We start from the raw sequence: 13,268 nt of genomic DNA, 5'->3' as shown, positions 1-13,268 counted from the left end.
CAGGCGTCACTCACTGCCTGCACAGTGGTACAACAGTGAGCCCTACAGTAAAGATAGAAGGGCCACGGAGTCTTGGAAGGAGTTGCCATTGATTGTTGACAACCCTATGCATGCAGAGTACATTAACAATCCTTTTGTGTATATGAAACACACGTTGCTGAAAACTATAATACCTCTGCACCTGCTTTGTAGTTGATGCATAGAGTAACATAATTAACAAAACAGATTGACGAAGGCAGGTACCACATCCATGATATCAGCGCTACCCTGCTAACAAAGGGGCTGTCATATTACTTTCAGTGGCCCAGGCACCCATGATCAGTTGCATGGCCCCTAGTATTACAAGTATCACAATAACACAACCCAAGTCTCATATTGTAATGAAACATAGCATTTTTTTATTCAACTAACGCAAATCCCATAATTTAATTTGTGACGAAACACGAACAAACAAAAACAGGAAGGGGCAGAGGGAGTCGTTTAGGTTAACTTTAAAAACATCTCTTCTTAAAGCTTTTTTTAGTAGGTGCTTGACAGTGGTACGTGAGGTCTCAATACCGAAGAACAGGCAGGTGATCTTTTGGGGTTTTGAGGCTCTGCGACCTAATCATCATTGTCCGTAAACTTCCACACAGCAAAGGAGCTTATGTACATGAGAGAAAGGTGACAGGACACAAACAAGGAGAGCAAGGTGCTCAGGCAGGGATGAGCTCATCGCGCTTCCGGGTAGCCATTGCTGAGGTTAAGGTCTACGGAGCTGTTGAAACCTGGCGTTCCGGACGATTGCGATGTCCGGCACTGTACTTCGAACACTTCGTGGATGGCCTGGCGGAAGCACTGGAAGTTGTAATCAATGAGCCCTGCAAGGCAAGTGCTGGGGTCATTCAAAGCATTCACTCGCTCAAAAAGGGCGCTAGCAACATAATATACAGTAGAACCTCGTTCACATGTATTTAAAAAAAATGCGAGAAAGAATGTACTAACCGGGAAAACGTATGATCGGAAGTAACTAGACAAATTTGACAAACTCAACTATTGTTATCATTTAAATAATGTGAAGCGTTGCAAGCATTGTTGCGGCACGAGACGCCGATGCACGTGGAGCTGGGGTTTTAAGAGGGCGATGGGAAACAAACAAATCGAGCTGGTGGGCGATGCCAGATGCCACTGAAGCAACACACGATGCCCACATCGTGCCACCTGCAGCAGGGAACAGTGGCACGTTTGGATTATCGGTTACTAAAAGCGTGCAGTACGCTACCAACGGCACTACTACACAACATGCACTGTAAAACAGATAGGTGAAGGTGCTCATAACATTAGGTTTGATGGCGATAGCTGTCAATGCGATGTGCGACGGCACGGGTGGTGATTTGCCGGTACTGGAATAAGAAAATGTGTGCACTATCATTTTCACATGAGACGGGCGGCATTATACCGCTCTCGATCGCGAGTGCCTTGCGCCTTTACTTGTTCATGTGGGATCTAGAGGCCGGAAAATGTGTACAATCAAAGTCTGCAGCAGGGAACAGCGGTGCGTTTCGGTCGTCGCCTGTTAAAAGCATGTGCTACGCTTCAGACGGCACCATGTGCTGTGAAACAGATAGGCGAAGGTGCTTATCGCAATAGGATTGCTGGTGATAGCTGTGAACGCCACGTGCGACAACGCCGGAGAAGATTTGCTGGTGCTGAAATGAGAAACTGAGCCCACGCTGGCGTTTTCGTGAGACGGGCGGGCGAGTATTGCGGTGAAGCTGCCATGGCGGGCAGCCATAAGCAGTCCTCGATCGCGCGTGCCTCGTGCATTTTCTTGTTTACATGGGATCCAGCAACCGGAAAATGTATCATACGATAGCAGTTTGGTGACGTAATGAAAGTTGGTGCCAAGAAATAGGGTTTTCTGGGAACATATGAACCGGTAAAATATGAGTAACTCTACTGGGTCATTTTTTGTGTTCTCAATTGCGAATGTTGGCGCCGGGAAAACGTACGTAATGGGAACATATCAATGAGGTTCTACTGTAGATGTAGCTAGAATGCATAGTTATGAAAAAAATTTTCAGTTGAAGATTACTTGTGTGTGGAAACTGTGCAGAAACCATCGTGCACATTCCGTTGCAATGTCAGAGGATTCATTCATGATAAATGTGGAAACAGTAGGCTTAATTGAGGTGTTAGGTTTTAACCCTTTATGGATGAGTTGATTAAAAGCAACAACCCCCTTCACTCAATTTTTTTTCTTGCTCGGTCATTTTTTAATACAGTAGGCTTTAGTTTATGTAGCTCCAGCTAATTCGATCCTGACCCAAGGTCCTGGCCAGCAGCCATACTTTCTACTGGACTATAATTTTGTTAACTACCATGAAATTTTAAATTTGCCTTAGCCAAATGATTCAAAAATTGCTGGTTAGCCTGCACGCACTTGACTCCAATGGTGACCCCAGTGGTGACTTCTATAGCGGCAGCATTTGTCTTTGTGGTGCTTAGGGTACAGCGAATGCGGCAAACACGAAGACAGCTCGTAGCGAAAATGCCCATTTTCGGCTTGGCCGAAAAGAATTTAAAGTAAAAATAGTAGCTCACAATGAATTATTACAGTATTTACCTAACTCTAATGTGGGCCTTTTTTTCCCCCCAAGAAGATTCACCCGAAAAATGTTCCGTTGTGCAATCCGATGCAAAACCAAAATGAAAACCATGTTCACGGTGTTCGTAATGTCCTACTGTCACGACCAGCCTAGCCAGTGCCATCACAAGATAACGACGATGAATGGTGACAGAACAAATTCTCGCATAGCATGACGACGACAATGCAACACTTTGTCTGATCACAATAGCAAATTGAAACAAAATTATTTTACACGTTAAGCTAGCGGCAACAAACTGCATCATGCCTTCTTGGCGTTTTGGAATGATAGCAGCAAAGTCATTAGACTAGCTTGCAATTGTTGTGGAGTCATTTGATGAATGTACAATATAGAACAAGCTATGAAACGCACAGAGGATGACATGTTGTGGTTCTTCACAGACAGCAATCAAGTGCTGTCTGAGAGCGTTGTTGAAGAACATACAGTAAATAAATTTATATTCTGTGAAGGTAACATTTGCAACTTTCGTCTTTTTCTTATTGCCAGAATTGGAGGCATGCTACAATTTTCTTGCTAAGAAATTGGGCATACATTCAATTTCTACTTTGTTTAGAAGCCCTAATGTAATTTTTACATCAGTTTTCAAATTTTGACCAATAAAATGTGTGTATGTTCCATTTCGGAGCCTGCCAGCATTGGCACAAATACTGCCAAATTAATAAGAATTTTTTCTGCCTCTTGTTTGACTTGCTGGGTAATTCAACCAATTTCGTCAGTAACTCGACCAATTTAAGAGCTGGCCTCCTCCTTCATGTGTCAGGTTCAGGTCCCCTGTGGCATGGTGTCCAAGACCAGTACTTGGAATAGTACCATCAGCACTACAGTGCTAAATAGCCCACTTTATAATATCCAAACATCCAGCCTGTAGCCCCTACTATACTGAAGTAAGCTTTCATGAACTGCTCACATGGCTAATGAGCTGCCTACTTTCATGCAACCTTGTGCAGACAACACATTAAGTGACCCATGACGTACTCACCCTGCTTGTCGAAGTTCTCATCCCTGAGTATGCAGACAAGGGCAAGAAACCGATTGACCTCCTGCAGGTACAGAACTGTTCCATTGTTCAGCTTAATGATGCTGGCTGACTCGCTGTCAAAGGTGCTCCCTTCGCCGTCAGCTTGCAAGCTGAGGAGAAAAAGCAGAAGAAAGCAGCCAATGAACAGCTGAACAAGGAGGGGCTGACACTAGGGGTGTGCGAACACCGAATAGTAGATTTCGAATTCAATATCAATTGTGAGAAAATTATCAAGAAGCTTAATGCTTACAAATTTTGTGCAAGAAAGTATGGTCCTACACATGCTCTTGCAGAGTCTACTACCATTACATAAGAAGAATGCTGCAAGCTATCAGTAGCTTAGATACCTAGTAATTGAGATGTAAAGTATGGTCCTATTAGAGGGACACTAAAGAGAAAGATGACCTCACCTGCATTAGCAAATTACCCTCCTAGAATACCGCAAAAAGCAACTCTTATCACGAAAAGACGCTTGGCAAGCCCGAAAAGACGCAAAATCTAAAGGCAGGTGGTGATGCCACCTTGAAGTTCTCGCATCAGCTCGTCATGATCTCAGAGTTCGATGGCATCTGCTAGGGCCTAGTTAATTCTTTAGCAGCAAAGATAGACTACATCGTGTTCTAAAGGAGCCAAAGACTAAATAGGGAATGTTTTGGTAACTTTACTGAGCCAACCTGGCACAAGCATGAAAAGTACTTTTAAATTCATGACATCACACTCACGTACCAGAGTAGGGGTTTCGGCAGAAAAAACTGACTTTCATTTTCTCTATTATAATCGTGAAATTAACGACAACAGAGTTTTCAATGAGTGCTTCATCAGTATAAACTGGTTCAGTGTATTACTTTCGTGTCACTTTCAAGGGAATGCTAAATGAACGTCTGGAAAATATAATTCTTTTTCTCCATAGAATGTCTGTCAAATGGAATCAAGTGGCTTCATCTCCCTGAATCTACTGCATATCGTTTAATGCATATCGTACAAGACTTTCAGTTTAATAGTCCATCAGATACGAGATATTTAGCTAAGAAATAACCTAGCCAACTAAAGAAAGAGCATGGTGGACCTGAATAGCGCTAACTTCATGGGCGCCATTTCTACCAATATCACATGCACAGATGATGTCCGAAAAATCGAGTGAGATGCTGTACGGTGACAGAAATTTTGATTGACATTATACGTTGGTTTAATAGTGAATGCACTGATGTCATGGAGATGTTCAAATAATCGAGCAGGTAAAAGAAATTGCTCAGCAACTTGACCTTTTCATCTTTGGCCTGTCTTGGTTATGAGCAGTGTCAACAGCCTTGTGACTTGCTCACTAAAACCAAAGTTGGTAACATGTTTAAAATTTTATATTCATTCATTGTGAATACTGAAATTTTAACTAAAGTGAATACTGAGGAGCATAATATGCAACTGAAAATGTTTGATCATTGAACATTAGAAATATGAAATACTTATGCAAGGTTAGCGACATCACGGGTGTGATTTCTTGTAATTTGGCAATAGGCGACAAGATAACGACGTGACAACAAAATTTTCTCTTTGCACATCATGGCTACGTCGAAGATTGCCTGTGAACATCAGCAAACATGTTGGGACAGCAATCTTTCCTTACTATGTGATAAGACGAAGACAGATGCTCATCTTTCTATGGTCATAATATTATATGTGGTACCTGTGCTACTTTGGCATGTGCTGTTTGTAATGGATGCTGCGATTACCATGTGGTTGTGCTATTGTTCTGTGAAACATGAGAGGCAATTATGCATGCAATTTGAGTGTCGTGTGCCATGGTGCTACGCGAACTACAGCAATGAGCTACACACGACCATGCTTTCCTCCTTAAGGGGGGACGCGGGGATCAACTATGGAAAAACGACCCAAAAATCACTTTTTAGAAAGTTGCAGATTCCGAATCTTTGACCCCTTTTCTATAAGTTTTCCAAGTATTTCCGCTGAAAACGACTGCTAAGTACCATAAATAAATATATACACCAGGCAATACAGCGAAAATTTCATGAAAATCGGTGGAAAAGTCGCGGTTTTCGAGCGCCCCTAGCTCCGGAACGGCAGTACGCGGCGCGGCCATGCTGGTACCGTTGAAAAGCGCGCCTCTTCGCCTTTTGACGCCCCTCTTTCGTTTCCTGATAGAGAGAAGAGCAAGCATAAAAACATAAAAAGTCTGAAGGTCGCGGAGCTGCTTGTTACGGCCGCCGATTGGCTTGCTCCGTCACGTGCGTTCTATGAGCCGCCCCATTGGCCGGGTCTGGAAGCGAGCTGCTGCGGCGTCTGCTTCTCCCGTTTCTTCGCGTGCTGGCTGCTGCGCCTTTGTGTACGTGTTAGATATTCGAGGTACACCGCCGCTTCATCGCTTTATTCCGAATTGAGTTTTCCATTTCATTTTGTGGTTTCGAGCATGACTGGGCGGACGTGGACGACGAAATACGCGACCAAGCACCGCTTCGGCAGCTGCAAGCGCAAGCCGCCGAACATCCGAACGATAAGTAGTCCTAGCAGAGATGTGTCCGCGCGCTAGCTTGCAAGAGAGACTGTCGACGCATTGCCGGGCAGTTCGCAGGCTGTTGCAGCCTTGAGCTCCAATGGTGATGATACCGAACTAATAACGGCCGTTTCCGATGCTTCCGGGCCTGCGACGTCCCGTAAATACTCCGCGACGTACCGCGATTGTGCCACCGCCGTCACCGAGATGAACGACGAAAGTGCGGTCCAAGCGCGTGTCTGCCGGCCGTGAAAACGAACCGTGCATCAGCAACGGTCGCACCATACAGTCGCATCTTGAGTCACAATTCATCTTGTCGGAGGTGTTGAATATGACCGCCGCCACTGTCCGCGCGTTACTTGGTTCTGTGCCGGCAACCGAACGGAAGATAGGGTTTACGGCGGGAGGAGCATGCTCGGTGGTGACGGACTCAAGCGAGTCGAGCGGCTGAGAAAGATGCCTTGAGCAAGAAGAGGGCACAAAAAGCACATGAAAGCAAGCATAAAAGATCCAAGAAGCCAAGAGATCAACCTGACACCTGCACCTACAAGGCCGGTGGTTTCTACTCGAATAAACATGGCTCAAAACTTCGAACACCGTTTTCTCAAAACTTTTTTCTACCACCAAGGTCAACTTGCAAAGCCAATATCTCAGCCACTGTTATGAATATTTTTACACCATTTGTTTTGCGACACTCATTGTGCACCACTGCACACAGTGACATGTTTTGTTTTCAAAATAGTTGCTTCAATAATTTGTTATCTTTTGTTTTCACAGTCGAGATTTTCATGCAACTGAAGTAGCTACCAAGGAATGAGAATATAAAAAAAAATCTGGTAGGCTAAAAAAATTACAGGAATGTCACTGTGTGGAGGATACATATAGGAGTGCTATCAATGTTTGCTTGAACTCCTACCATCAATATACAGGTGTGCAGGCATTTTGCAAAAATGAAAGCAGAAAAATTTTGTAAACAAAAAAGTACTTCAGATATTGCAGCCATATTTTCACAGTTTTGTTTATGTGATATTATTAACACCTGTGCAAAATTTCATCAAAATCGGCTGGTAAATAAGAAAGTTTGCTTTGATCCCCATGTCCCCCCTTAAAGGAAGAAAACACTCACCATAAGTGCATGTGGACAATAGCATAGAAGCACTACGAGGTGACTAGCTCTATTTCTAACAGGTCTTCGCTAGACAAAATGCCACTTATTTTAAAGAATCGCATTGCTGCATAATGGACTGCAACATCAGAAATGCATGCTTGGCAGTTTTTCTCTAAATTAGACACAGTAGCATTTCTCTTCATTGCACCTTTGTGGCCATAACCTGACCCCAGCATTCTAAAAGGCTGCCGTGAGCTGTGAAATGTTATGTCAAGTGTGAAAAGCAGTGTCAATGTTTGAGCAACATAGGTAGTTCTTTGACAGAGTGAATGCATTTGTTTCTTTTCTGAAGGAAACAACAAATCTTAAGCGTACAGTTGAGCCTGCTTTTAACAAACCTGAGCATCACGCGACGACGGTTCGTTACATCCCGAAGTTCGCAGTAATTTATTTCTTTGCAAAGAAATAAATTACGAAATACTGTAAATGAAGCCGTCATTACGGGAGGCAGGACGTCGACACTTCAGCCACTGGATGTTGTGCTCAACAAGTCCTATGAAAACCATGTGCGTGAACCGTATAATCAGAGGATGGCTGGCGACAACCCAAAGACCCCAACTGGCCGGCTGCGCAGGCTGCCTCTCGCCACTGAGGCCACATGGGTGTCGCAGACACCTTGGCGCTGGCTACCCGACTATATGATGGTGCAGGCACACAAGAAATGTTGCGTTAGCAACTCCTTGGACAGCACCGAGGACGACATGTTGTGGGGTGCAGCCAGTGAGAAGCAGTCATCTTAGGACGAGAGTTTAGACAGCTCGAATGAATGAGCAGGCAACCAGTTTGGTGGCACCAGTAAATAAAACAGTTTTGTGCCTTGTAATTTTTATGTTGACTTCTTTACTTCAAGGTAAGAGGGCCAACCTATATTCTGCTTCGACCTATATTCTGCATTATACGGTATTTATAGCCCTCATTCTAAAGGAAGCCATTTCATTGGTGAGCCTGCATGTTTTTCGAATGAATATAGAGCGATGAGTTCACTCAGATGTCATACTAGGTACTACTTGCATCTGTCTATAGGACCAACGCACGCATGTCAACCAACATTAATTCTATGCCAGGAAAGAAGCAGCAGTTTATTGAAATACAGTACATGTTTATTGAATTGACGCCCATACATTTCTATATGCCAAAACTTTTGTTCATCATCACACTATCGTAACAACAATTTATCGTCACAGTAAATGTTGTCCCAGAGGAGTACCAATGAGCAACACTAACGTAATAGACTAAAAGCAATTTTAATGGACGTAAACATATAGTCGCTGACTGATAATTTCGACATGCCTGATTAGTTGGACAGCTTTGCAGTATCGCCACTGGCCCCTTTGACAATGTACAGTTAAACCTCGATATAGCAAAGCCACTAAAATCGCCGATTTACTTCATTAAATAAAAATTTTGTTATTCTGAAATTTGATCTTTTATGTAAATAAGCAAAGTCGCCAATGGATTTTTCTTACATGGAAAGGCCCGCAAAGATTCACGAATTATCAGGCAATCAGAAAAGGAAATCTTAATTCGCAGTGCCACTACTAACCACAGTTAAACCTCGATATAAAGTAAAATCGGCAATTTGCTTCGTTATGCTGAAGTTTGATGTTTTATGCAAATAAATAAGGTCACTGAGGGGTATTTTTGCATGTAAGGGGCCGCAAGATTTCCAAATTACTGGGCAATCAAAAATCAAATTTGAATGAGGAAAAACATTCTTTTGTTAAATTTTGAGAGTTGGCAACGAAAGATACCGTTTCATGCCAAACCACCAATATCTTCACATCAGCGTTATGTTGTGAAGACAGCCTCTGCAAAGATTTCAGAATTATTGGGCAATTAAAAAAAAGAACAAATTTGAATGAGGAAAGAAAACTTTGTTAAATTTTGAGAGTGGGCAACGAAAGATAGTTTCATGCCATGTTGACGACACCTTCACATCGGTGGTACAAAGTGAAGCCAGCCGTGCTTTTGCGTCGACTCTGTCCTTGCAACCAAGAGTGTTGCATGCACTGGGACGACACTGCCGTGAAAAGTGCCCGCAGCGGAAAGTGAACGCTTAGTCTGCCTCTTGCATCAATGCATCTTCGGAACTTGAGATTACACCATCTTGTTGGATACGGGACCTTTTCCTGAGCCTACTTCGAGTTCACCAGACCACATCGAATCGCGTCACAGCTAATTAAGGAGTGCAGAAGCACATCTACCACGTTCCAGAGGCGCCGCACGCCAAACAAGTTGGCATCCCCCACCTCGTGCGCTGCAGGTGGAGCTATTCACTGCTTCACTCTTCCGGAAAGTGTAGCGGGAGCCTGGCACGGTTCTAGGTAACGTGGGTCCCGAGGCAAGACGGCTGTAATGCACCGTGGAGCCCTGGCAGCAATCCCCCATCCGCCTTTGTGAAGGCAGTTGCAAGCCAGGAAGGCAATACTGCAGAGAGAAGTAAGCCCTCTGACAATTGGAGCCCAAGGACCCTCTGCGCCGGGTGTGACACAATCGCACGGCCGTCTACCATTGGCCGAAAATGACGCCACCTGAGCGGGCTCGCCGATTGGCCGAACGTGACTTCAAGACACAGAAGGGGTTAAAAGCCAGAGACCGGGAGCAGCAAGAGAGCATTCCTTCATTCATCTCTTTCGAGCTTCTTGCCACGGGCTGCAGCGTCCAAGTTGCTGCCGGCCCGTAATGACTTTATGACTGTTAATTTCTTTGTACTCTCACTGTAAATAATGTAAATAAACCTCCAGTTTTCATCTCAAAGTCCTCCTCAACCGTGGCCAACACCCGCACCCAACGGCAAGGTCCAAAATCTGGGGGACAGCAATTGGGATTGTCCTCCAGGTCCAACAACTGGATGCCAGCGGTGGGATCGACTCCAACAACTGGTGGCACTACGGATGAACCTTCGTCCAAAGTAGTCCCGAGGAACTAGGAACAGCAAAGCAGAGCGAGCCTTCGACCCAGAGAGTCCTGAGGAACCGGGAATAGAGAAGTAAGCCCTCGGACAATTGGAGCCCAAGGAGCGACCCTCTGCGCCGGGTGTGACACAATCGCACGAGCGCCTATCATTGGCCGAAAATGACGCCACCTGAGCGGGCTCGCCGATTGGCCGAACGTGACGTGACTTCGAGACACGGAAGGGCTTAAAAGCCAGAGACCGGGAGCAGCAAGAGAGCATTCCTTCATTCATCTCTTTCGAGCTTCTTGCCACGGGCTGCAGCGTCCAAGTTGCTGCCGGCCCGTAATGACTTTGTGACTGTTAATTTCTTTGTACTCTCACTGTAAATAATGTAAATAAACCTCCAGTTTTCATCTCAAAGCCCTCCTCAACCGCGGCCAACACCCACACCCAACGGCAAGGTCCAAAATCTGGGGGACAGCAATTGGGATTGTCCTCCAGGTCCAACAACTAACTGGATGCCAGCGGTGGGATCGACTCCAACAACTGGTGGCAGCGCTACGGATGAACCTTCGTCCAATGTAGTCCCGAGGCACTAGGAACAGCAAAGCAGAGCGAGCCTTCGACCCAGAGAGTCCTGAGGAACCGGGAATAGAGAAGTAAGCCCTCAGACAATTGGAGCCCAAGGAGCGACCCTCTGCGCCGGGTGTGACACAATCGCACGAGCGTCTATCATTGGCCGAAAATGACGCCACCTGAGCGGGCTCGCCGATTGGCCGAACGTGACGTGACTTCGAGACACGGAAGGGGTTAAAAGCCAGAGACCGGGAGCAGCAAGAGAGCATTCATGCATTCATCTCTTTCGATCTCCTTGCCACGGGCCGCAGCGTCCTAGTTGCTGCCGGTCCGTAATGACTTTATGACTGTTAATTTCTTTGTACTCTCACTGTAAATAATGTAAATAAACCACCAGTTTTCATCTCAAAGTCCTCCTCAACCGCGGCCAACTCCCGCACCCTACGGCAAGGTCCAAAATCTGGGGGACATCAATTGGGATTGTCCTTCAGATCCAACAATCTCCAGCACTCAATATGCAGGAACATGGTGCCCGACGCCACGCCATCTCTGCTCACCCAGTCTTTGCACACGCAGCAGATTACTTCTAAAACAGGGAGCGTGGGCTGCATATGCAACTCAGCCACACTGATAGCCGTGCCCAACCACGGCCGCCCCTAGAAAAGGATACCCACACACACCCGTGTGCTAATTTTGGCCACCAAGTTGAGCAGAAGTAGACATAATTTAGACGGAGTCAAATAAATAAATAAATAATTTTGCTTTGCTTGCCGGCATAGTGGTTGGCAACATCGGTGGCGCCTCCTTGAAATAGAAACTGGTGCAGCCTGGTTGATCTAGTAGTTGCCGACCACGCCCAAACCACAGGACAAGCCAAGCGACTAAGTTGCAAAGGCTGTATCTGCGATTAGTGCGATTTGTCATGTGAGTTCTGTTCCGCTTTCGCAAACACCGTTCATGGCCAGCTGATCCTGCAGATGGCGCGGGCGCATCGCTCAATAATTGCGGCCCCCTACTGTCTAGGCCAAAGGCAAGCTTATGTGTGCGTGGCAAGGCGCTGACAAACTTGGGCTGCACCCTTGGATGATGACTTTCGAAGATGCTTTCCCTTTCGTGTCGACAGGTGGTGGCAGTTTCACAATGTGATAACACAGCATGCTCTGCTCTGTGCCAAGAATGCCGTCACTTGTAGGTGCCGATGCATCTTGCGCTGGTCACTCGAGATTGAAGGCATTCTACAAAATGACGATCCGAGAACACAGCACACCCCTTTTAGCCCCACTTGCGGAATCGAGTCACTTATTTTCGGGATAATCCGATATTTCAGACTCCCGATAATTCTAACTTTCTGGCGGTTCCTGTTCAGTACGAATTATTCGTCAGCGGCGTATGTGCCCATCTTCTAAACGATGCAAATGCGCTAAACTTGAAAGGCACGTGAATTGCTTGCCTTTCAACTGCATTGAATTCGTGATATTTGCATTGCTCACTAAAGTCAGGGTTGATCGCACAAGTGGCACTACACATATAAACTGCAGTTCTGCACACACCATTGTTCAGTCAACTCACCCATAGATGGATGAGATGTCAATGATGACATCAATCATGTCGCAGCAGAGTTCGTAAGACTGCATGTCCACCGGTGAGTTGTCAGTTGCAATGTACATTTTGGTCACAACGTCAAACAGGAATGCCTTGTCAATCCCAGAATTCTGGGAAAAAGAAAAGGAAGAATGTCAGCACAATAATTCACATTCACTTCTGCAAAGGTGCATAACATTCCCAATAAGCTTATCTTACCTGAAATGAATGCACAGTCTTACATTTCAACTTTTTCAAGTGGAAAACGCTGGGCCTGAGCACCGACTAGAAATATTAACCTAATAAATCAGGAATCTTGAATCGATTAGTTAGGTTTGTGAAGTTACGTGCGAGCTGAAAAGACTAACAAAAGTGGTGTTTGACACACAAATTTTAACCCATTGGGAGTCACTGCTACATGTGTAAGGCAACATCGATACAAAATAAAGAGAGAGAAAGAGAGAGAGAGAGAGATAACTAGCTCTTTTGAAGTGCCGCCTAGCATCGCTCTGGAGGTGCTGTAACCTTCCATGGCTCATAAAAACTTTTTTATTGTGCTGTCGCCCCTCATGTTCTGCCAGAACCGATTACTCGTTTCACTCTATGGTGGCTGCCACCGTGATAGTTTAGCACTATTCCCGCTTCGCCTAGACGCCCATGCTCGGCTCTTTATATTTGGTATTCTCGTGCATGTCGTTTCGACTTACGAGCATTGGGAAAGTGGATTTCTATCTCATTTCTTACAACAAAAAGAGTTACAGTGAGATGCTAGCCCGCATGTCTGTCTCGTAGGCATGCAGTTACTGTATTTGCACAATTCTAACGTGTACTTTTCTAAAAAAAATATCAAAAACGAAACATTAAAATCAAAAACG

At 45.2% G+C, this 13,268-nt stretch overlaps 1 protein-coding gene across 2 annotated transcripts in view; it reads right to left on the bottom strand.

The window, feature by feature from the left end:
* Positions 1 to 375: 375 nt before the first annotated feature.
* Positions 376 to 13,268, bottom strand: part of RagC-D (Ras-related GTP binding C/D) — a 37,338-nt gene continuing 24,445 nt past the window's right edge. For both annotated transcript variants that reach the window (XM_050171238.3, XM_050171237.3), the window contains 3 exons: positions 12,382 to 12,524; positions 3,628 to 3,776; positions 376 to 860 (listed from right to left, as the gene is read on the bottom strand). In XM_050171238.3, coding sequence (XP_050027195.1) covers positions 712 to 860; positions 3,628 to 3,776; positions 12,382 to 12,524 — 441 coding nt within the window. In that variant the 3' untranslated portion in view covers positions 376 to 711. The remainder of the gene's footprint in view (positions 861 to 3,627; positions 3,777 to 12,381; positions 12,525 to 13,268) is intronic.

Source organism: Dermacentor andersoni, chromosome 6 (genome assembly GCF_023375885.2).
Source record: "Dermacentor andersoni chromosome 6, qqDerAnde1_hic_scaffold, whole genome shotgun sequence".
In the NCBI taxonomy this organism is placed as follows: domain Eukaryota; kingdom Metazoa; phylum Arthropoda; class Arachnida; order Ixodida; family Ixodidae; genus Dermacentor; species Dermacentor andersoni.
The sequence above is the reverse complement of the archived record's forward strand: the minus strand, read 5'-3'. Positions and strand labels throughout refer to the sequence as shown.